The following is a 25,023-nucleotide window of genomic DNA, read 5'->3' as shown; positions in this document are numbered from 1 at the left end:
ATAAAGTGTTTTCTGTTTGAAATTTAAAGTGACAGTAACGGTTTTATTTTAAAACGTTTTTTGTGCTTTGTTGACAAGTTTAAGCCTGTTTAACATGTCTGTACCTTCAGATAAGCTATGTTCTATATGTATGAAAGCCAATGTGTCTCCCCATTTAAATTTATGTGATAATTGTGCCATAGCGTCCAAACAAAGTAAGGACAGTACTGCCACAGATAATGATATTGCCCAAGATGATTCCTCAAATGAGGGGAGTAAACATGATACTACATCATCTCCTACTGTGTCTACACCAGTTTTGCCCATGCAGGAGGCCCCTAGTACATCTAGTGCGCCAATACTTATTACCATGCAACAATTAACGGCTGTATTGGATAACTCCATAGCAAATCTTTTATCCAAAATGCCTACTTATCAGAGAAAGCGCGATTGCTCTGTTTTAAACACTGAAGAGCAAGAGGACGCTGATGATAATTGTTCTGTCATACCCTCACATCAATCTGAAGGGGCCATGAGGGAGGTTTTGTCTGATGGAGAAATTTCAGATTCAGGAAAAATTTCTCATCAAGCTGAACCTGATGTTGTGACATTTAAATTTAAATTAGAACATCTCCGCGCACTGCTTAAGGAGGTATTATCTACTCTGGATGATTGTGACAATTTGGTCATTCCAGAGAAATTATGCAAGATGGACAGGTTCCTAGAGGTTCCGGTGCCCCCCAACGCTTTTCCTATACCCATAGTAACATAGTAACATAGTAAATAAGGAGTGGGAAAAACCCGGCATACCTTTTGTTCCTCCCCTATATTTAAGAAATTATTTCCTATGGTCGACCCCAGAAAGGACTTATGGCAGACAGTCCGCAAGGTCGAGGGGGCAGTTTCTACTCTAAACAAACGCACTACTATTCCTATTGAAGATAGTTGTGCTTTCAAAGATCCTATGGATAAAAAATTGGAAGGTTTGCTTAAAAAGATTTTTGTACAGCAAGGCTACCTTCTACAACCAATTTCATGCATTGTTCCTGTCACTACAGCAGCGTGGTTCTGGTTCGAGGAACTAGAAATATCGCTCAGTAGAGAAACTCCATATGAGGAGGTTATGGACAGAGTTCACGCACTTAAATTGGCTAACTCTTTTATTTTAGATGCCGCTTTGCAGTTAGCAAGATTAGCGGCGAAAAATTCAGGGTTTGCTATCGTGGCACGCAGAGCGCTTTGGCTAAAGTCTTGGTCAGCGGATGTGTCATCCAAGACAAAATTGCTTAACATCCCTTTCAAAGGTAAAACTTTATTTGGACCTGATTTGAAAGAGATTATTTCAGACATCACTGGGGGAAAGGGCCACACCCTTCCACAGGATAGGTCTTTTAAGGCTAAAAATAAGCCTAATTTTCGTCCCTTTCGCAGAAATGGACCAGTCTCTAATTCTGCATCCTCTAAGCAAGAGGGTAATGCCTCACAACCCAAACCAGCCTGGAAACCAATGCAAGGCTGGAACAAGGGTAAGCAGGCCAAGAAGCCTGCCACTGCTAACAAAACAGCATGAAGGAGTAGCCCCCGATCCGGGACCGGATCTGGTGGGGGGCAGACTCTCTCTCTTTGCTCAGGCTTGGGCAAGAGATGTTCAGGATCCTTGGGCGCTAGAAATAGTTTCTCAAGGTTATCTCCTGGAATTCAAGGAACTACCCCCAAGGGGAAGGTTCCACAAGTCTCACTTATCCTCAAACCAAATAAAGAGACAGGCATTATTACATTGTGTAGAAGACCTGTTAAAGATGGGAGTGATACACCCAGTTCCAATAAAGGAACAAGGAATGGGATTTTATTCCAATCTGTTCGTAGTTTCCAAAAAAGAGGGAACGTTCAGACCAATTTTGGATTTGAAGATCCTAAACAAATTTCTCAGGGTACCATCGTTCAAAATGGAAACTATTCGAACGATTCTACCTACCATCCAGGAAAGTCAATTTATGACTACCGTGGACCTAAAGGATGCATACCTACATATTCCTATCCACAAAGAACATCATCAGTTCCTAAGGTTCGCTTTTCTGGACAAACATTACCAGTTTGTGGCTCTCCCATTCGGATTAGCCACTGCTCCAACGATTTTCACAAAGGTGCTAGGGTCCCTTCTAGCGGTTCTAAGACCAAGGGGCATTGCAGTAGTACCTTACTTGGACGACATTCTAATACAAGCGTCGTCCCTGTCAAAAGCAAAGGCTCATACGGACATCGTTCTAGCCTTTCTCACATCTCACGGATGGAAGGTGAACAAAGAAAAGAGTTCTCTGTCCCCGTCAACAAGAGTTCCCTTCTTGGGAACAATAATAGATTCCTTAGAAATGAGGATTTTTCTGACAGAGGTCAGAAAATCAAAACTTCTAAGCTCTTGTCAAGTGCTTCATTCTGTTCCTCGTCCTTCCATAGCGCAGTGCATGGAAGTAGTAGGATTGATGGTTGCAACAATGGACATAGTTCCTTTTGCACGAATTCATCTAAGACCATTACAACTGTGCATGCTCAAACAGTGGAATGGGGATTATACAGACTTGTCTCCAATGATTCAAGTAGATCAAAAGACCAGAGATTCACTCCGTTGGTGGCTGACCCTGGACCATCTGTCCCAGGGAATGAGCTTCCGCAGGCCAGAGTGGGTCATTGTCACGACCGACGCCAGTCTAGTGGGCTGGGGTGCGGTCTGGGAATCCCTGAAAGCTCAGGGTCTATGGTCTCGGGAAGAGTCTCTTCTCCCGATAAACATTCTGGAACTGAGAGCGATATTCAATGCTCTCAGAGCTTGGCCTCAACTAGCAAAGGCCAAATTCATAAGGTTCCAATCAGACAACATGATGACTGTTGCATATATCAATCATCAGGGGGGAACAAAGAGTTCCCTGGCGATGAAAGAAGTGACCAAAATAATTCAATGGGCGGAGGATCACTCCTGCCACTAGTCTGCGATCCACATCCCAGGAGTGGAAAATTGGGAAGCGGATTTTCTGAGTCGTCAGACATTTCATCCGGGGGAGTGGGAACTCCATCCGGAAATCTTTGCCCAAATAACTCAATTATGGGGCATTCCAGACATGGATCTGATGGCGTCTCGTCAGAACTTCAAGGTTCCTTGCTACGGGTCCAGATCCAGGGATCCCAAGGCGACTCTAGTAGATGCACTAGTAGCACCTTGGACTTTCAACCTAGCTTACGTATTCCCACCGTTTCCTCTCATTCCCAGGCTGGTAGCCAGGATCAATCAGGAGAGGGCCTCGGTGATCTTGATAGCTCCTGCGTGGCTACGCAGGACTTGGTATGCAGACCTGGTGAATATGTCATCGGCTCCACCATGGAAGCTACCTTTGAGACAGGACCTTCTTGTTCAGGGTCCATTCGAACATCCAAATCTGGTTTCCCTCCAACTGACGGCTTGGAGATTGAACGCTTGATTCTATCAAAGCGTGGGTTTTCAGATTCTGTGATAGATACTCTGGTTCAGGCCAGAAAACCTGTAACTAGAAAGATTTACCATAAAATATGGAAAAAATATATCTGTTGGTGTGAATCCAAAGGATTCCCATGGAATAAGATAAAAATTCCTAAGATTCTCTCCTTTCTACAAGAAGGTTTGGAGAAAGGATTATCTGCAAGTTCTCTAAAGGGACAGATCTCTGCTTTATCTGTCTTACTACACAAAAGACTGGCAGCTGTGCCAGATGTTCAAGCATTTGTTCAGGCTCTGGTTAGGATCAAGCCTGTTTACAGACCTTTGACTCCTCCCTGGAGTCTAAATCTAGTTCTTTCAGTTCTTCAAGGGGTTCCGTTTGAACCTTTACATTCCATAGATATTAAGTTACTATCTTGGAAAGTTTTGTTTTTGGTTGCAATTTCTTCTGCTAGAAGAGTTTCAGAGTTATCTGCTCTGCAGTGTTCTCCTCCTTATCTGGTGTTCCATGCAGATAAGGTGGTTTTACGTACTAAGCCTGGTTTTCTTCCTAAAGTTGTTTCTAACAAAAATATTAACCAGGAGATAGTTGTACCTTCTTTGTGTCCGAATCCAGTTTCAAAGAAGGAACGTTTGTTACACAATTTGGACGTTGTCCGTGCTCTAAAGTTCTATTTAGAGGCTACTAAAGATTTCAGACAAACATCTTCCTTGTTTGTTGTTTATTCTGGTAAAAGGAGAGGTCAAAAAGCGACTTCTACCTCTCTTTCCTTTTGGCTTAAAAGCATTATCCGATTGGCTTATGAGACTGCCGGACGGCAGCCTCCTGAAAGAATCACAGCTCACTCCACTAGGGCTGTGGCTTCCACATGGGCCTTCAAGAACGAGGCTTCTGTTGACCAGATATGTAAGGCAGCGACTTGGTCTTCACTGCACACTTTTGCCAAATTTTACAAATTTGATACTTTTGCTTCTTCGGAGGCTATTTTTGGGAGAAAGGTTTTGCAAGGTGTGGTGCCTTCCGTTTAGGTAACCTGATTTGCTCCCTCCCTTCATCCGTGTCCTAAAGCTTTGGTATTGGTTCCCACAAGTAAGGATGACGCCGTGGACCGGACACACCAATGTTGGAGAAAACAGAATTTATGCTTACCTGATAAATTACTTTCTCCAACGGTGTGTCCGGTCCACGGCCCGCCCTGGTTTTTTAATCAGGTCTGATGAATTATTTTCTCTAACTACAGTCACCACGGTACCATATGGTTTCTCCTATATATATTCCTCCTGTCCGTCGGTCGAATGACTGGGGTGGGCGGAGCCTAGGAGGGACCATGTGACCAGCTTTGCTGGGACTCTTTGCCATTTCCTGTTGGGGAAGAGAATATCCCACAAGTAAGGATGACGCCGTGGACCGGACACACCGTTGGAGAAAGTAATTTATCAGGTAAGCATAAATTCTGTTTTACTCCAAGCCATCTAGAGTGCTACAAGTGTATTCTTTTCAGAACAAGTCTCTTCTTGCTCTCTTCAATTGTAATTGTTTTAATACACTAGCACCAAGATCTATATGAATACTTAACGATATAGAAATAAACAGATCATAGGTGGCTTTAATAAACAAGTAGTGCCGTTGGTATCCCTTTGCTATTCAAAATATGTGGATATGTGTCTCAAACAGTGGATTCTGATACACATCATTAATTTCCCATGAACCAAGGTGGAGGCAGGCATACGTAGGTGCGCATGTGGCGCCCATAGCCATCCCTCTCAGTTGTTTATAAATCTTGCCATCAAACATAAAGATGTAGTTCATTAGGACAAAAGTAACAATCTTATGACACAATCAGTATGATTCTGGTACGTATTCCCCCTTGTCATGATGAAATGTTAACAGGCTTTTATACCCACTTCATGCGGGATAGATGAGTAAAGCCCTTCCACATCTAGGGAAACTAGGAGGGCTCCCTGTGGAATAGTCAAGCCATCTATTTTGCACAGAAAGTCAGCAGTGTCCAACACAAATGAGGGCATTGTGTTGAGGAAGGGTCTTAAGAAAGAATCAATATAGTTACCCAGATTCTCAGTGAGGCTGCCAATCCCAGCTATAATGGAACGTCCCAGGGGATTATTTAAGTTCTTATGTATTTTGGGTATGCAGTAAAAGTTCGGCATCACTGGGAATTCAAGGTACATATATTTGAGTTCAGCACAGTCAATGATGCCATCAATTTTGGCATCATTCAAAATCTTGAACATCGCAGATTGGAGAGACGAAATGGGGCTATGAGTAAGGTGAAGATATTGGTTCTTGTCTAGTAACTGTCTCCTAACCTCCAGAGTGTATTTAGTCTCATCCCAAAGGAGGAGATTCCCATCTTTATCAGCTGGTTTTATGACTACCTCTTTGGCATTCATTAATTACTTCATAGCTTTTCTCTCAGATTTAGTTAGGTTATCATTTACTATGCCGGGGGGGGGGGGGGGGGGCAATTTTTGTATGTCCTTTTCTACTTGCTTAACAAAGATGTTCACCACAGGTACCATTGCCAACTGAGGAATATATTTTTATTTCGGTCTAAATTGGGAGGAGACCTTAGTCTGTATGGTTTCTGCCTCATTTTGAATTTGTGTATTTTTGCTGCCTTCTGAATCTATCAGTAGCTCACAGCCAGACTGTCCTCCCCAGTCAACGCTACATCTTCTAGCAGATGTTTGCTTTTGCCTTTCATAATCTGAGATAGTACTACATGCATAGCAAAAAGATGAAGATCTTTGAGAAACTCAAATTTATCTAGATTGTTTGTGGGACAAAAGGACAAGTCCTTTTTAAGTACACTGATATGAGCAAGGTTGAGATTGAAGGAGGATAGGTTGACTATCTGAAGATCTAGGTTAGGGGATGCTAATAGCCCCTGTGATCCTGAAATCTCTGTGGTAGACTCTGTTGAAACTTCTCCTGGCTTTGGTTGTAGTTCTGCTGTCATAGTCTGGAGGGATACCACTTCTCTCTAGAATTGGTATTGCCTCCCCCTAATTCTCTTCCTACCCCCTCTCCTCCTCCTCCTAAAAACCTTGCTTGTTATTGGCTCAATTTTTTGGGGGGTTCAGTTTCAATATCAGACCCATCGGTACCATAGTCATATGACCCTGTTACTGATTGATAACTATATACTCTGTTGTTTTTAAAGTCATCATTGTCTCTTGAGAACTTCCTTCGTTTTCTCAGTTTTATATCTGTCTGGAGTCTGGCTATTTGATCTCTTATCTCTTCATTTAGTTTGCCAAAGTTAGGATTATTTTCAAAATTGTTTACCACTTTTAGGGACTCCTCAACTTGTGCTAAGGTCTTATCAAGTCTCTCCTTATTACTTTTAACCTTTTTTTTTTTTTTCATCAAAATGATGGAACAGTCAGATAAACTAGAGTTCCATTCCTCCATAAACTCTTCTCCTCCTTCATCTTCCCTAAGGTTAGTACCTGGATCCAGTCTTAGTCTCAGGCCTCTGGGTATGATTTTATTTTTTATTTAGTTTTCTAGGCTAGAAGTTTCTGCCCTAGGTTTTACCTGTTTAACCAACTGTTTTTTATAGTCTTTGAATGCTCCATATATATTTGTTGGAGTATTATCTTTGTCCTGACTCTCTGCAAGGCCAGATACAGACAGGGAGGCAGTTAATTCTGCTTCTCCATTCTCATCTGATAAAGTAAACGTATTCTTAAAAGAAAACACAATGGATCTCCAGAAAAATAAAATAATAAACGTTCTTAATCAGTTATAAAAAGAAGACCAGCTGAAGGGAGCTACCACTATGGAAACTAAAGAAGAGGGGGCAACCAGGCCATAATATACAGGGTATATTGTTATAGTATCAAGAAAATAACATAGTGGGAAGCAATTGCTAGTAGTAGAGCTGTAGAAGAGGATAATGTAATATCAAGATGTATCCTATATATATAATGCCTATTAGGGCTAATGGTGCAGACCCATATAAAATGTATAAGAAATTCCAAAAGAAAAGACGGAAACAAAGTAAATATCATTGTTTTAACATAAAGACAGGGGAAGAACAGCTCAGAGAGATAGAGGATATAGCAATATCAATTTATTAGTATACACAATTATTTCCTTGTGGAGATCCACCGTATCTCTTAAAACAAGCTAAAAAAGTTGCATCTCTAGTAGATAAGCAAAGTACATAAAAAACATTACCAAATGACATATAAAAAGCAAAACCAACTTACATACGTGAAAAACCTGACCGGTCAGGGTAAGCATAAGACGCCAGTAAAAAATGTATACAGGGAAGATTTTTAAGTAAGATAGGATGTAATCTGATCAACTACACCCTGCTGCACACAGAACCCCCATGAAAAATATCAGGAGGTATAACCTGGGCAGGTAAAGTAAACAGGATCTACGTTGTCAGTGAACCCACCCTATAGAACAAAAGTGCAATTCAAGCATATAGAACAGAGGTGCAGTTCAATCATAGGAGGTTAGAAAGCTCAATCGAGCACGTATAGCCAAAGTTAGTATAGGCAGTCCAAGGGGCAGTAAAGCCAGAGAACGTTCCATTCAGAGCACATGTATCATGCAAAAGTACAGCCGTGCAGACTTATGGATTTGTCAATTATGCTTTGTGTAAAGGTGAGTATCCCAGGGATCTGCTTAGTTTAGCATCATCAGCAACCACAGTCATTAAGTAAGAAAAGCCGGTTCCTACACGGACACAGTGGCACAGTTTTTCTGTGGGAGTCCGGGACTCAGGGTATACACTACACTTTCCTGAAGATTCTTACGGCTACTTGGAAACCTCAGCTGTTGCACATACGTCAGAGTTAGGTTTGCTGCTTTAAATCCATGCTACAGAGACCGCTTCATATTCTACCTTATACACTGAAATGCACTGGAGTCAGATGCCTACACCACAAGAGCCGGTCAGCTAATGCTGATGCGCGTTTCACCCCCCTCATCTATTTGTGAGTTCTGTGCGCAGCAGGGTGTAGTTGATCAGATAACTATGTTATCCTATGTTACTTAAAAATCTTCCCTTTATACATTTTCACTGGCGCCTTATGCTTACCCTGACCGGTCAGGTTTTTCACTTATGTAGGTTGTGTTTGTTTTTTATATTTCACTTGGTAATGTGTTTTATGTACTATGGTTATCTACTAGAGATGCCTTAATTTTTGGATGTCATATATATATATATATATATATATATATGTCTGTAAATACATATATACACTTATACATACATAAATACATAGGTACACACATATCAAAATATATACATACATACATATACATATTTAGACATGTATATGTATGTATCTCTATGTTAAAGCCCTGTGCAGTCTTTTTAATTCTAATTTATAACTTTTGAATGTATTTTTTTCTTAATCATTTTTATTTGATGGGGTTATTATGAGTGTAACTGTATTTTTAATGTATTTTTGATGTGTGTGTGCAACTTTGTATTTGAGTCTAACGGTTAACTAGAGCTCTCTGGTCACGCTAACCTGATGCACGTTAAATTCACGTTTACTTTCAACTGGTAACACGCAAATTACCTCCGACCATGGACTCAAAGTACCAGCTCATAAATGTGAGTGGTATAGATTGTGCTCCAGCAATGTTAATGTTCCATAAAACTTACATTTTTTCACTACAATTGTAATCTAGGCCTTTATGATTGTACTATTGTACTAATTTTGATTTCTGCAATGTTTTGCTTCATTCTGTTAGGTAACAGCCAGCAACTAGAGCGGAAATGCACACCAGGAAGGAAATATCAGTTTCCCGGTGGATACTTTTATCAGAACATGTGGTATCATCTTTCGTGCAATATATCACGTTATCGCAGCATGGTGAATATTAATAAATGCATTAAAGGCAGGATGTTATATCTCATAGGAGATTCCACCATGCTACAGTGGATGAAGTATATCACAAGCACTGCCACAAGTAAGTCATTGGATCTAGGTATTTAAAAAATATGTTAAATTAAAGTGCATCTAACACCCTAAAATAAGTAGCTTTGCAAAAAAAAAAAAACAACAACAAAAAAAGTGGATGTACCAGTAGCTATAAAGTTGGATAGAACAATCTCATGCAATGTTTAGATGATTTGTTGAGTTTAGATGAATTGTTTGAATGGTAAAGTAGGATATCTGTATAATTGCTGAAGATGCATATCATATCCTCCTGAATCATTACTGTAGCAAGAGAAACTTGATCTCCCTTAGCATTATTCCATTAATTGCTGGGGATTTCAACTGAAATTAATGCAATAAAGGTTTATTTATTGCAAAGCTCAAAACAGACCCACATTTCACAGTATTATCACATTTGGGAGACTCGCTCCCCTGTTCTTCCCAAAGTTTTAAAGCCCTAAGTCACAAATTAGAAGCAGGGACCACATACAACAGCCTTTCCCATGGTCTGACATACCACACTGATGGCCCCCAACCCAAAAAATAAATACCTACGACTTCAGTCATAGATCTTCCTCACTCAACCTAGACTTCCCTGTCCTAGAAGCTACTGGGCAAATGATGCCTAATATGTAATGTCACTGTAACACTGTAAATAAGCACTTATTGGGGCCTATTTATCAAGCCGTCACCAATACGCTCGCCTAAGATCGCCTAACATCGTTGCCGCGGACCTGAATACACTCTCCAAAGTTACCAAAAAAGCTGTCAAAAAGCTGCGCACCAAGTACGGGGCGATGAGCAGCGGACTGTTGTTAACTAACAGTCATCGATCTCGCTGCTCTTCGGCTTTTTCCCAGCTTTATTGGTATACTGTCACTAAACACCGCCACTATACTAAACTGTTTTACCCCTATCTCGCAACTAAATAAAGTTATTAACCCCTAAACCGCCACTCCCAGAGCCCACCGCCACCTACATTATGTTATTAACCCCTAATCTGCCCCCCCTACACCGCCGCCACCTACATTATGTTATTAACCCCTAATCTGCCCCCACTTACACCGCCACCACCTACATTATACTTATTATCCCCTAATCTGCCCCCATACACCGCCGTCACCTACATTATGTTATTAACCCCTAATCTGCCCCCCCCTACACTGCCACCACTATATTAAATTTGTTAACCCCTAAACCTAAGTCTAACCCTAACACCCCCTAACTTAAATCTAATTTAAATAAATATAAATAAAATTACTATCATTAACTAAATTATTTATATTTAAAACTAAATACTTACCTATAAAATAAACCCTAAGCTAGCTACAATATAACTAATAGTTACAAAATAGTTATTAACTATTTAATAACCACCTAGCTAAAATAAATACAAATTTATCTGTAAAATAAAACCTAACCTAAGTTACACTAATACCTAACACTACACTACAATTAAATACAATTAAATAAATTACATACAATTAACTAAATTATATACAATTATCTAAAGTACAAAGAAACAAAACACTAAATAACAGAAAATAAAAAAACAATTATCAGATATTTAAACTAATTACACCTAATCTAATAGCCCCATCAAAATAAAAAAGTCCCCACAAAATAAAAAAACCCTAGCCTAAACTAAACTACCAATAGCCCTTAAAAGGGCCTTTTGCGGGGCATTGCCCCAAAGTAGAGAAAGAAAAACAGAGGCACCACCATGGCCTAGTACCACCAGAGCATATGTAGATAGATGCAAATAGATGTATATACTCACAAACAGAAAGCACCCAGCGGTGCTAATGGGGCAGACTGGAGCTTCACAGTGGTCCAGTTCACTGGTATCCCCCAGCAGAGACTCAATCAAATTTCCTTAAAAGTGCCTGTTGTCTGATCAACAAGTAGATTTTATTATTCAATTGATAAGTTTCATCTTAAAGCATAACTATTTTCTTTATCAAAGCAGATACTACCTCCAGATCAAGGGAACGGCCATGGGCACCAGGTTCGCTCCTAGCTTTACCAACCTGTTCATTGGAGGTTTTGAACAATCATATATATATGATACCCAATATGCAACGAACCTGGTGTTCTATGGCCGTTACATCAATGATCTTCTATTTATCTTTAAAGGGACTGAAGAGAATATTCATAGCTTTATAGATCATCTAAATAATAACACATTTGGGATATCCTTCACTCACAACATCAAACGAGATGAAATTTAATTTCTTGATCTAATTCTGGGGAAGACTGTTGATGAGAAAGTTTCCTCCAAAACTTTCTTTAAAACTGTCGATTGTAACAGTTTTCTCCACTTTGAGAGTAACCATTACAAATGTTGGAAGTTGAATTAATAGAATTAGAAATGAGGATAGGTCTAGTTATTTTAACAAGAAACACAGACACCAAGAATCATTCAAAGAACTTAATCCACCATTATTTATTACAAGATACAATTCTAACCATCTTGCCATTAATAAGATCCTCACCAAGCACTGGCCTATTTTGACCAATGACCCGATTCTCAAGAAAATAATAGGTAATAAACCCAAAGTGGTGTACAGAAGAGCACCTACTTTAAAAACTGCTTTAGCTCCTAGCAAGATTGTTAGGGGAAAATATTCCACTAGCAACATCTCATCTTTTGATCCTATGGGCACTAGTCATCTTAGGAATAGAATATCCAAGTGCTGTAGGAAATGCTGTGGGATGTGTAGCTTTATATCTCATAGGGCTTCTACCTTCACATCACACACTACAGGTGAAACTTTCAACATTAATGGATTTATGACATGTGAAACATCATTCGTCATATACCTTTTAAATTGTAAATGTGGGGTACAATATGTTGGCCGTACCTGTCGGAAGATCAAAAAAAGATGGGGTGAACATTCATACAATATCAAAAAGAACTCTAAATCTCACAGTGTATCTAGACATTGTTTGATTCACCACAAGAAGCAGAAAAACTCAATGAAAATTACATCCATAGAAGTGATTTCTAGATCCTGCTGTGATGCATGTATGACTCTCAGGAAAAGAGAATCATATTGGATCAAAAAATTGAAAACACTTCAGCCCGATGGGCTCAATGAAAATTTGGACATGGCGGCTTTCTGACCATTTATTTTAAGTCAGAGAGTATTTATCTGAAAGGATCTGATATACACTGTATCAGTGTCCAATGAATCCTGTTTAATTTGTGTGTTATAGGGACAATTTATTGCTAGACTATATCTTTTATAATGATCTATAAATAATATATACATGAATAGTAGTGAACATTCCGTATATCACTCAAGTAGTCCCCTTTTAGTTTTTAGTATTAAGTTTCCATACGGGCGATCCGAGCTCTTGATCACTTATTTATATATATATATATATATATATATATATATATATATATATATATATATATATATATGAGGTATACCATTATCACAGTTTATACCATCCCTGAAAACCCGACTATTCTACCCACATCTTAAATATCATTAGGGGACGCAATACAGTCATATAATCAGATATCACAATACAGCTTTATCACAAGATCTATACGACTGGGGCTGGGTTGAGCTGCTATTCCTAATTCTATATTAACTCTATCACACTCTTTTGTAGTAGATAATATGTCAAGTTTAACAGCACTATCACCACTATTACGAACATTAGGATATATCTATATTTTTACAAGAGTATTGTATAACATCCCACCATTTTCATTCACATCACTAAATAGTATTTAATATTTTATCACTCTTTGTCACATTACTTATAGCCTTTTACACTACAAGTCATTCACACACTTCCCAACATTTTCCGTCACATTACTAACAGTCTCTTACACTAGATGCCACTCACACACTTATTGATCGCTCATGAGTAAAATCATTATAATAAGCACATAAATTATCCACTTCACTATGCCCTTTATATTAACTCCTTTACAGTGTTTAGTGGCCAGAAAAGTTATAACATCCGACATGTAGGTGGTTTATCACCCGGTTTAGAAATATACACTATTTAGTTACATTGCCCCTATCACTAATATTGCACGGTTCTTTTTATCACCTCATAGACACTGTTATTTTAGAATTATATACACAATCAGTGTTACAAGATCTGTGTTCTTGTAACACTTCCATTTAGGTTTTTGAGTTAAAATCATAAAGTCATACCAAACAGCTAAGGCTACCCCCAACCCCCCCATACAACTTCACCCCTGTTGTTTTTCAGTGGTTTTGGGCTCTTCCGAGCAACCACAATCTCTGGAAGCTTTTGTTTGCTTGTCTTGTGAAGAGCTGGTGTATGACCAGGAAAACCCTCCAAGGCTGGCCAGGCTTCTGGAATTCCCGGCCGTCTGCCTCACAACAGACACCCGCCTAACTCCTCTCAGGCTGGCCGGGCTCCTGGAACTCCCGGTCGGCCACAGGACAGCAGGACACCCGCTAACTTTACCCCTGGTTGCTCCATCAGCCCTTTGCCCCAGAGTGCCACTCTTTTAGGGATTGGTAGCCCCTAGGGAGGACAAGAGCTGTGGCAATTATCAGAGGGGAGCTCCATTGGGAACTGGGGGTTTTGGACACCCCTAACCCCATAACTTCAATGGACTGTAACTCATTTCTCCAGTAACAAATTATGCTGATTTTTGGACTGTGGCATTTGGGGACAGAGAGCTTTAAAATGACACCCTGGAAGTGCTGCCGCTCCACCAGGATCACCCGAAACCGCCACCCCTAGGTTTTGGGATTATGTGAGACTGTGGCTCCTATGGAGGTGCTGGGCTGTCTGGAGGGACGGGAATGGTGGGAAAATTGTGGGATTGTCCTTTGTATTATCAAGATGAGCTGTGTGTATAAAAGGAGTGTATTTTTTACATAAAATCAGTTCTTGTTTAACTTGAATGCTAGTCTGTCTAGTTATTTGGGTTGGCTCCAGCTAAAATCACTTTCCTGGGCTACATAGCAGCCTGTTCCAGGCAGTGAAAGGATCATCAGGCAGAGCTACCCAGTCTGGGTAGCTGGAGTCTGCCACAGGGTGGGACCCTGAGTACTGATGCTGTCGGGCATCAGGGGTGGCTACAGCCTGTGGTCACTTGCCAGCTACATAGCTGCAGTTGGCAGGGAGGAATCAGGACCCGTTTGGCAGAGCTAACCAGTTGGGGTAGCTGGGGTATCCGTCACATTGGCTGGCAGTGGTGGGATCTGCTTCTTCCACACGATTCCTGCTGACAGAGAAGGGCCACAGTAACTGGTAACTATGGAAGCCGAGTACCTAAGGAGAGTAAAGGAGGCACTGACCCAGCTGGACAATCCTGGTTCTGAACTGGACCAGCTGAGCTGCAGTAGCATTGTCCGCTGTCAACTATGGAGGGAGAGGCTTCAACAAGAAAAGGATTGTGATGGAAAGGTCCTCCCCACAGATGATGAGAGGTACGGGGTCCGGTGGAACTTGCAAGTGCTTTTCCTGGGAGAGCAGCCCATGGAAGAATGGCTATCAGATCTAGATCAACTGGTCCGGGCAGAGATGTGGGTGGAGGACGGATATCGGGACCTCCGATGGCTCGCTATGCAAGTACGGCCATAGCTGGAGGATTGCTCCCCCACAGAGGGCTTTTGCAGCCCTGGGTTACTATTGGAAAAGTTGACAGAAGACCCACAATTTGGGAGGGGGGTGGAACTGAGAGTAACGAACATTGGCCACTCCCGAGAGCAGCTGTTGGATCTCTCGGGGGTACCCTGGCTGGCTGGTATCCGATATGGTATCGCTTATTGTCCAAGAATGGGGACTGGAAAAGGCATACAAGAGGCTGCTAGACCGAGTTCTACAGATCAGCAGCGTGGGCCTGAGCTTATAGACCTGGACAAAGGAGCCACCCCAGCAGAAGCGCTGGCAACAGGGCAAAGAGCCGCCGGCCTCTGCCCAGCACCTGTAACAGCTCCAGGAAACTAGGGAGAGCTTACAGAGAACCCCTTGCAGGGAGAGATGGATGTAGATAACTCTCCCCAGCCGCAGAATCCCTTCCTGGGGGAGGAGACAGTTGGTCTCTCTCCCCAGCAGCAGAGCCAGGAGCCGGGAGATTAGACAGTCGGTCTCTCTCCCCAGCAGCAGAGCCATCCCCTGGGAGCGGAGGTAGTCATCCTCCCTCCCCGTAAACAGAACCCCTTCCCGGGAGAGGAGACAGTCCGTCTCTCTCCCAAGTGGCAGAGCCAGGAGCTGGGAGAGGAGACAGTCAGCCTCTCTCCCCAGCGGCAGAGTCATCCCCTGGGAGCGGAGGTAGTCGTCATACCTCCCCGTAAACAGAACCCCTTCCTGGGAGAGGAGACAGTTGGTCTCTCTCCCCAGCGGCCAAATCCCTTTCTGGGAGAGGAGACGGTTGGTCTCTCTCCCCAGCCGCAGCACAGTTTCCCATGGAGCGGAGGTAGCAGACCTCCCCAGCGGTAGATCTCCTTCTCTGGAGAAGAGACAGATGGACTCTCCTCTCAGTAGCTTGGCAGGGTCTCTACCCTTTTCTTGTCCCGGAGTATTTCTCACCGGGGCAGGCGTTGCATTGGGAAGGAGGGTTAAAGCTTATGCAGTTAGTGCCACATGTTTGGGCACCCAAGCTTTGCCTGCCACACCAAGGAGCAACCTCCCCCTCCGGTCTGGGGTGGGAATACAGCCAGGAAACCGGCACTGGCTTTGTTTGTGGGTGGGTCAGCCGGTTCTCAACAAAGTGTCACAGAGGGAGACAGTTTGGCCATGGAACTTAAGGACACTGGAACTTGTGGAACAGCAATTGTTTGGGAGCTGGCCTTAGCAAACTTGTTTGGGACTTTGCATTATGTGACTATCCCTGCGCCCAGGGCGCAGAGTATAAACTCCAGCAGAACCCCCCACCCCGGATACCCCAAGCTCAGGAGAGATGGTATAACCTCTCCCAGCAACCGAGAAGTGGAGGGCCACCGTCGGACAGCCCCAGGCCGACCCATTAAGGGTCTAGCCGGGTCTGCTGAACTGGAGGGGGGGGAGATGTTACGGATACCAGACAGCTAAGGCTACCTCTAACCCCCCCTACAACCTCACCGCTGTTGTTTTTCAGTGGTTTTGGTCTCCTCAGAGTAACCACAATCTCTGGAAACTTTTGTTTGCTTGTCTTGTGAAGAGCTGGTGTATGACCAGGAAAACCCTCCTAGACTGGCCGGGCTTCTGGAACTCCCAGTCAGCCGCCTCACAATGGACACCCGCCTAACTTCTCTCAAGCTGGCTGTGCTCCTGGAACTCTCGGTTGGGTACAGGACAGCAGGACACCCGCTAACTTTACCCCTGGTCACTCGAGCAGCCTTTTGCCCCAGAGCTCCGCTCTTTTGGGGATTGGTAGCCCCTAAGGAGGACAAGAGCTGTGGCAATTATCAGAGGAGAGCTCATTTGGGAACTGGGGGTTTTGGACACCCCTACCCCCATAACTTCAATGGATTGTAACTCCGGTCCCCAGTAACGAATCATGCTGATTCACCCGATCACTCGAAACCACCACCCCTAGGTATTGGGATTATGTGAGACTGTGGATCCTATGGAGGTGTCGGGCTGTCTGGAATGGTGGGAAAATTGTGGGATTGTCCTTTGTGTTATCAAGATGAGCTGTGTGTATAAAAGGAGTGTATGTTTTACAATAAAATCAGTTCTTGTTTAACCTGATTGCTAGTCTGTCTAGTTATTTGGGTTGGCTCCAGCTAAAATCACTTTCCTGGACTACATAGCAGCCTGTTCCAGGCAGAGAAAGGATCATCAGGCAGAGCTACCCAGTCTGGGTAGCTGGAGTCTGCCACAGGGTGGGACCCTGAGTACTGATGCTGTCAGGCATCAGGGGTGGCTACAGGCTGTGGTCACTTGCCAGCTACATAGCTGCAGTTGGCAGGGAGGAAGCAGGACCCGTTTGGTGGAGCTACCCAGTGGCGATGACGTCTGGAAATACACTTGTGTTACACATTCACTTTCTGGACTTTTTGGTAAATAATGTCTCCATTTTTGATCACAGATCATAGTAATTGTATCTGAATGTTGTTAATATGAATCATTATGTCTAGCTCAAGTTCCCACAATATTTAATATTAGGTTGTCAAATAAGAAGGTTCCGCTACAAGGAATCGTTTCCCTAAGGTAAAAGTCTTTACCTCCTTTTCACTTTAAACATAATAGCGGCTTTATGAGTTGTGTCGAGGGGGGAGCGAGATAGATTATATATTAGGCAATATAGCTTTCCAACAAAGGATTTCTATTAATCTTGCACAAATCTGTCTAACACGCATGGGTATGAATATATATATTTTATCAACATATTAGGTGAGAAACATATTGTAATATATGGTCTGTATTTTTTTTACATGTTTTTTATGTTATTGTGATCTGTTATTTTACTTGATGTAAATTGCTGGTATATTGTGATTTGTCAATTTTGAACAAGCTCTTTAGGCCTGTGTTTATATGTGGCTGCTATGACAACTGAATACCTGCGAATCACATGTTCTTTGGATTTCACCTGGGAGGCTCTATGTTTACTGATGTTACCATACCCACCAATCAATTGTGAATACATACAGGTGTGAGCTTTTAATTGTTTGTCAGTAAACTGTTTTTAATTTTGATTTCTGTCATATAGCAAGTGTTTTTTAACATTGTGAATTATAGCCTGATGAAACAGCCTGCAGGAGGCTGAGAAACGCGTCACTTTTTAAATAAAGTATCTTTTTTATTATACACTTGCTATTGTGGTATCGTCACTGTCTACACTTTGCTGGGAACATTGGAACAATTTTTGTGGTTGTTGCTGCTTGCCTTGGTTTATACAGTCAACTGGGCGGCTGTGAGGTCCCAGTATGCTGTTATCGCACCTGGAGGTGCACTGCATCTTGTAAGTACAATCTTATGGTTATACATTGCTCCTTTGCAAACGTTACTGGGCTATGTTTGCTTGCCTCTTTTATTCACTCAGGCACCAGACAACAGGCCCCTTTAAGGAAATTTGATTGAGTGTCTGCTGGAGGATACCAGTGAGCTGGACCACTGTGAAGCTCCAGTCTGCCCATTAGCACCACTGGGTGCTTTCTGTTTGTGAGTATATACATCTATTTGCATCTATCTACATAAGCTCTGGTGGTACTAGGCCATGGTGGCACCTCTGTTTTTCTTTCTCTGCAGACAACGATTATCAGGATGACCATCCTTTGACAAAGAGCTGCCCCTCCATCTGGAATATTACCATACACTGGTTTTTATGGACTTTTTTTTGTAATGCTATTTTTTATGTTTGATGTTTTTATATACCAATTGTTTGATTCTGCTTTCTGAATTTGTTCTTATCAGGAAGCGCCCCCCTAAGTGTGTGGTGTACTTTTGAGTACACCACTCTCTACATTTTTTTACATTGCCCCAAAGTAATCAGCTCTTTTACCTGAAAAAAGAATACAAACAACCCCCCCAACAGTAAAACCCACCACCCACACAACCAAACCCCCCCCCAAAAAAAATACTAACTAAAAAAACCTAAGCTCCCCATTGCCCTGAAAAGGGCATTTGGATGGGCATTGCCCTTAAAAGGGCAGTTGGCTCTTTTGCGGCAAAAAGCCCTAACCTAAAACTAAAACCCACCCAATACACCCTTAAAAAAAACTAACACTAACCCCCTGAAGATCGACTTACCGGGAGACGTCTTCATCCAAACCGGGCGAAGTGGTCCTCCAGAAGGGCAGAAGTCTTCATCCAAGCCGGGCACAAGTGGTCCTCCAGACGGCAGAAGTCTTCATCCAGACGGCATCTTCTATCTTCATCCATCCGGTGCGGAGCGGGTCCATCTTCAAGACATCCGACGCGGAGCATCCTCTTCTGCCGATGACTACCCAACAAATGAAGGTTCCTTTAAGTGATGTCATCCAAGATGGCGTCCTTTAGATTCCGATTGTCTGATAGAATTCTATCAGCCAATCAGAATTAAGGTAGAAAAAATCCTATTGGCTGATGCAATCAGCCAATAGGATTAAAGTTCAATCCTATTGGCTGATCCAATCAGCCAATTGGATTGAGCTTGCATTCTATGGCTGTTCCAATCAGCCAATAGATTTGAACTTCAATCCTATTGGCTGATTGCATCAGCCAATAGGATTTTGTCTACCTTAATTCCGATTGGCTGATAGAATTCTATCAGCCAATCGGAATCTAAGGGACGCCATCTTGGATGACGTCACTTAAAGGAACCTTCATTCGTTGGGTAATCGTCAGCAGAAGAGGATGCACCGCGTCGAAAGTCTTGTAAATGAACCCGCTCTGCGCCGGATGGATGAAGATAGAAGATGCGGTCTGGATGAAGATTTCTGCCGTCTGGAGGATCACTTCTGCCCGGCTTGGATGAAGACTTCTGCCCGTCTGGAGGACCACTTTGCCCGGCTTGGATGAAGACGTCTCCCGGTAAGTCTATCTTAAGGGGGTTAGTGTTAGGTTTTTTTAAGGGTGTATTGGGTGGGTTTTATTTTTAGGTTAGGGCTTTGGGCCGCAAAAGAGCTAACTTCCCTTTTAAGGGCAATGCCCATCCAAATGCCCTTTTCAGGGCAATGGGGAGCTTAGGTTTTTTTAGTTAGTATTTTATTTGGGTGGTTGGTTGTGTAAGTGGTGGATTTTACTGTTGGGGGGGGGTTGTTTGTATTTTTTTTTTACAGGTAAAAGAGCTGATTACTTTGGGGCAATGCCCCACAAAAGGCCCTTTTAAGGGCTATTGGTAGTTTAGTTTAGGCTAGGGTATTTTTTTTTTTTGATAGGGCTATTAGATTAGGTGTAATTAGTTTAAATATCTGATAATTTGTTTTTAATTTTCTGTAATTTAGTGTTTGTTTGTTTTTGCACTTATACTGATAATTGTATATAATTTAGTTAATTGTATTTAATATATGTAATTTATTTAATTGTAGTGTAATGTTAAGTGTTAGTGTAACTTAGGTTAGGTTTTATTTTACAGGTCAATTTGTATTTATTTTAGCTAGTTAGTTAATAAATAGTTAATAACTATTTAGTAACTATGCTACCTAGTTAAAATAAATACAAACTTGCCTGTAAAATAAAAATAAACCCTAAGCTAGCTACAATGTAACTATTAGTTATATTGTAGCTAGCTTAGGGTTTATTTTATAGGTAAGTATTTAGTTTTAAATAGGAATAATTTAGTTAATGATAGTAATTTTATTTATATTTACTTAAATTATATTTAAGTTAGGGGGTGTTAGGGTTAGGGTTAGACTTAGGTTTAGGGGTTAATATATTTAATATAGTGGCAGCAACGTTGGGGACGGCATATTAGGGATTAATAAGTATAATGTAGGTGGTGGCGGTGTCGGGAGGGCAGATTAGGGATTAATAAGTATAATTTAGGTGGCGGCGGTGTTGGGAGGGTAGAATAGAGGTTAATAAGTATAATGTAGGTGGCAGCGGTGTAGGGGGCGGCAGATTAAGGGTTGTTTAGACTCGGGGGTTATGTTAGGGTGTTAGGTGTAAACGTAACTTTATTCTCCCATAGGAATCAATGGGATATCTGGCAGCATCAAACATAAGCTTTCGCTGCTTTCAGACTCCCATTGATTCCTATGGCATCCGCCGCCTCCAGGGCGGCGGATTGAAAAGCAGGTATGCTGGGCCGGAATAGTGGCGAGCGTAACTGGTAGAAATTTGATAACTAGCAAAAGTAGTCAGATAGTGCCGAATTTGCATTCGGAACATCTGTAGTGACGTAAGCATTGATCTATGTCGGACTGAGACCGGCGGATCGTATGTTACATCACAAAATTCTACTTTTGCTGGTCTGTAGGCTTGATAAATAAGGGGAATCAGGCTCGCCACAATTACGCTGCGGAATTCCAGCGTATTTGCGGTTGACGGCTTGATAAATAGGGGCCATTGAGTTGACTTTATATAAAATAATAATAATAATAACAAACAGCTAATCTTTACTATAGAGCAGTGTTTCCCAAACGTTTTTGGGCTTCAACCCCTTGGCACCATAAACTAACTTGCACGGTAAAAAATATTATTTAGAATAACAGTACACAGCCCCTAATGAAGGTAATGACACAATACAATTTAAAATTGTACCAATGAATTAAACTTTTTTTTAGATTCTAAATTAAACTTTTTTGTTTAATTAATTAAAAATGTACGCCTAGATTTAGAGTTCTGCGTCCTAACGCTGGTTTTTACCGCCCACTGGTATTTAGAGTCAGTCAGGAAAGGGTCTAATGCTCACTTTCCAGCCGCGACTTTTCCATACAGCAGATCCCCCTACGCCAATTGTGTATCCTATCTTTTCAATGGGATCTTTCTAACGCCGGTATTTAGAGTCTTGGCTGAAGTGAGCGTTAGAACTCTAACGACAAAACTCCAGCCGCAGAGAAAAGCCAGGAGTTAAGAGCTTTCTGGGCTAACGCTGGTTCATAAAGCTCTTAACTACTATGCTCTAAAGTACACTAACACCCATAAACTACCTATGTACCCCTAAACCAAGGACCCACCCACATCGCCGCTAGTCTATTAAATTTTTTTAACCCCTAATCTGCCGACCACACACCGCCGCCACCTACATTATCCCTATGTACCCCAAATCTGCTGCCCCTAACACCGCCAACACCTACATAATATTTATTAACCCCTAAACTGCCCCCCCAATGTCGCCGCTACCTACCTACAATTATTAACCCCTAATCTGCCGACCACACACCGCCGCCACCTACATTATCCCTATGTACCCCTAATCTGCTGCCCCTAACACCGCCAACACCTACATAATATTTATTAACCCCTAAACTGCCCCCCCAATGTCGCCGCTACCTACCTACAATTATTAACCCCTAATCTGCTGACCGGACCTCACCGCTACTATAATAAATGTATTAACCCCTAAAGTTAAGTCTAACCCTAACACCCCCCTAAATTAAATATAATTTTTATCTAACAAAATCAAATAAATCTTATTAAATAAATTAATCCTATATAAAGCTAAATACTTACCTGTAAAATAAACCCTAATATAGCTACAATATAAATAAAAATTATATTGTAGCTATTTTAGGATTAATATTTATTTTACAGGCAACTTTGTATTTATTTTAACTAGGTACAATAGCTATTAAATAGTTATTAACTATTTAATAACTACCTAGCTAAAAGAAATACAAAATTACCAGTAAAATAAATCCTAACCTAAGTTACAATTAAACCTAACACTACACTATCATTAAATAAATTAAATAAATTAAATACAAATACCTACAAATAAATACACTAACTAAAGTACAAAAAATAAAAAGATAATTTACAAACATTATAAAAATATTACAACAATTTTAAGCTAATTACACCTACTCTAAGCCCCCTAATAAAATAACAAAGCCCCCCAAAATAAAAAATGCCCTACCCTATTCTAAAATAAAAACTTTAAAGCTTTTTTACCTTACCAGCCCTTAAAAGGGCCTTTTGCGGGGCATGCCCCAAAGTATTCAGCTCTTTTGCCTGTAAAAAAAAACATACAATACCCCCCCAACATTACAACCCACCACCCACATACCCCTACTCTAACTTTACTGTCCCTTTAAATCTCCACATTTAGAGATATGGGGCCGAATTATCAATGTCTGGTGGACATGATACGCTGTAGCATACGCATACGTTGTCGTCATTTAACATTGCACAAGCAGTTCCAGTGAACTGCTTTTGCAATGCCGTCCCCTGCAGATTCGCAGCCAATCGGCCGCTTGCAGGGGGTGTCAATCAGCCGGATCGTATAGGATCGGGCGAATTGATGTCCGCAGCCTCAGAGGTGGTGGGCCAGTTAAGGAGCAGCTGTCTTATAACTGCTGTTTCCGGGGAAAGCCTGAAGGCTTGCGCCGACACAGGGGCATCAGTGTCCGCTTGATAAATCAGCCCTATAAAGTCAATTTCTTGCATGGAGAATAGTTGTATAACTGCACTGGAAAGTGTATTGTTTTTACCAACGCGTTTTGTAGTGCACGCTACACAGATTGTTTCCAATGACAGCAGACAGGTAACTGTGTGCAACGCTACTCGGACAAGTGCAACAGGCCATTGCTATGTTTCCTGCTACTACATAGTAATTGTAAACTGTGCAGTTAAAGGGACAGTCTACACCAAAATTGTTAAATAAAAATAACACCTTTATTTCCCATTCCTCAGCTTTGCACAACCAACATTGATATATTAATATACTTTATAACATTTAAACCTCTTTTCACATGCTTTTTTATTAGCTTTTTACAACAAGAGACTGCTTATTCATGTGTGCCATATAGATAGCATTGTGCTCTCTCCTGTGGAGCTGTGCATGACACTGTAATAATTGGCTAAATGCAAGTAAATAGATAATAAATATATAGCCATGTGATAAGGGGGCTGTCAGAAGAGGCTTAGATACAAGGTAATCACAGAGGTAAAAAGAATGTTAATATAACCATGCTGATTATGCAAAACTGGAGAACTAGAGTAGACTGTCCCTTTAATATTAACAATATGTGCTAATGTACAGCTGTAGTTAAAAAAATAATACAAGCCTTCCATACAAGTGGCTGCAGTCTATATCAGTCAGAGAGCAATCTATCACAGAGACCGTATAAATTACTGATAAATCCAAACGGTCCTAAATACACAAGATGAAGAGCAGAAAATAATGATCATTTTGGAAGTAAGATATCTTTGATGTATGTATCTGGTTTGAGGTCTGGTATGTATTTGGCACACGTAGGTTTCTGTGTGTGTATCTGTCAGCATACAAAACATTCTACCTTTGATGTGTTTCCCTTTTCTTTTGTTGCCTCAATTTTAGATTTAAAACCATTGGACCTCCATGGAACTCACTGGTGTAAGACTCTTCTTTCAGTGGACACTGAGCAAAACATTAAAATACAGTGGAGGAAACATGCCAACCCATTTATTTTTCTAGGTTTTCATAGTTTTAAAGAAGAATTCACAATTTCACATCAGATTGATAAGATTGGGGGAGATAGCTACACTGTGATTGCATTTACCCTTGGAATGCACTTCCGACTTTTCCCTATTGAACATTTCATCCGCAGGGCAATCAATATCCGACAGGCCACTGAAAGACTGCTCCTGCGCAGCCCTGACACCAAAGTCATCATTAAAACTGAGAATACCAGTGCTATGAGTGAAAGAGTAGAAATGCTCAGTGATTTCCATGGCTACTTACAGTATATGATACTCAATTACCTTTTCAAAGACTTAAATGTTGCAATTGTGGATGCTTGGGACATGACAATTGCGTTTGCCAGTAATAATATACATCCTCCAGAGGAAGTCATAGCAAATGAAATAGATTTGTTTTTAAGCTATATATGTTGAATAAATCTGAGATTGTAAAATGTTTCAGTTTGAGTAAAAAAAATCATACAAGGAATTATGACTCAAGCATTAAAGGAACTTCAATATTTTTTGTGCAAATAGTTTTTAACCGTATATTTCTGAAATGCTAGTGTGGTATGGTATTTGAAGAGGTTCTATGTTACATCACATATGTATAGGCTGAGTTTACAAGTGGTGTCCTATTGAAAGTGCAGAGTGCTAAACAGAATTACCAGAGAATATTTAGCATT

General features: G+C 41.3%; 1 protein-coding gene across 1 annotated transcript in view; it reads left to right on the top strand.

Annotated features, from left to right (window-relative positions):
- The window catches only part of LOC128639042 (NXPE family member 4-like), a 125,888-nt gene extending 101,116 nt beyond the window's left edge, over positions 1–24,772 (top strand). The window contains exons 4-5 of the mRNA XM_053691183.1: positions 9,192–9,410; positions 24,237–24,772. Of these exons, the coding sequence (XP_053547158.1) occupies positions 9,192–9,410; positions 24,237–24,772 (755 nt within the window). The remainder of the gene's footprint in view (positions 1–9,191; positions 9,411–24,236) is intronic.
- Positions 24,773–25,023: the final 251 nt, after the last annotated feature.

This window comes from Bombina bombina, chromosome 8, assembly GCF_027579735.1.
Source record: "Bombina bombina isolate aBomBom1 chromosome 8, aBomBom1.pri, whole genome shotgun sequence".
Lineage (NCBI taxonomy): Eukaryota > Metazoa > Chordata > Amphibia > Anura > Bombinatoridae > Bombina > Bombina bombina.
The sequence above is the reverse complement of the archived record's forward strand: the minus strand, read 5'-3'. Positions and strand labels throughout refer to the sequence as shown.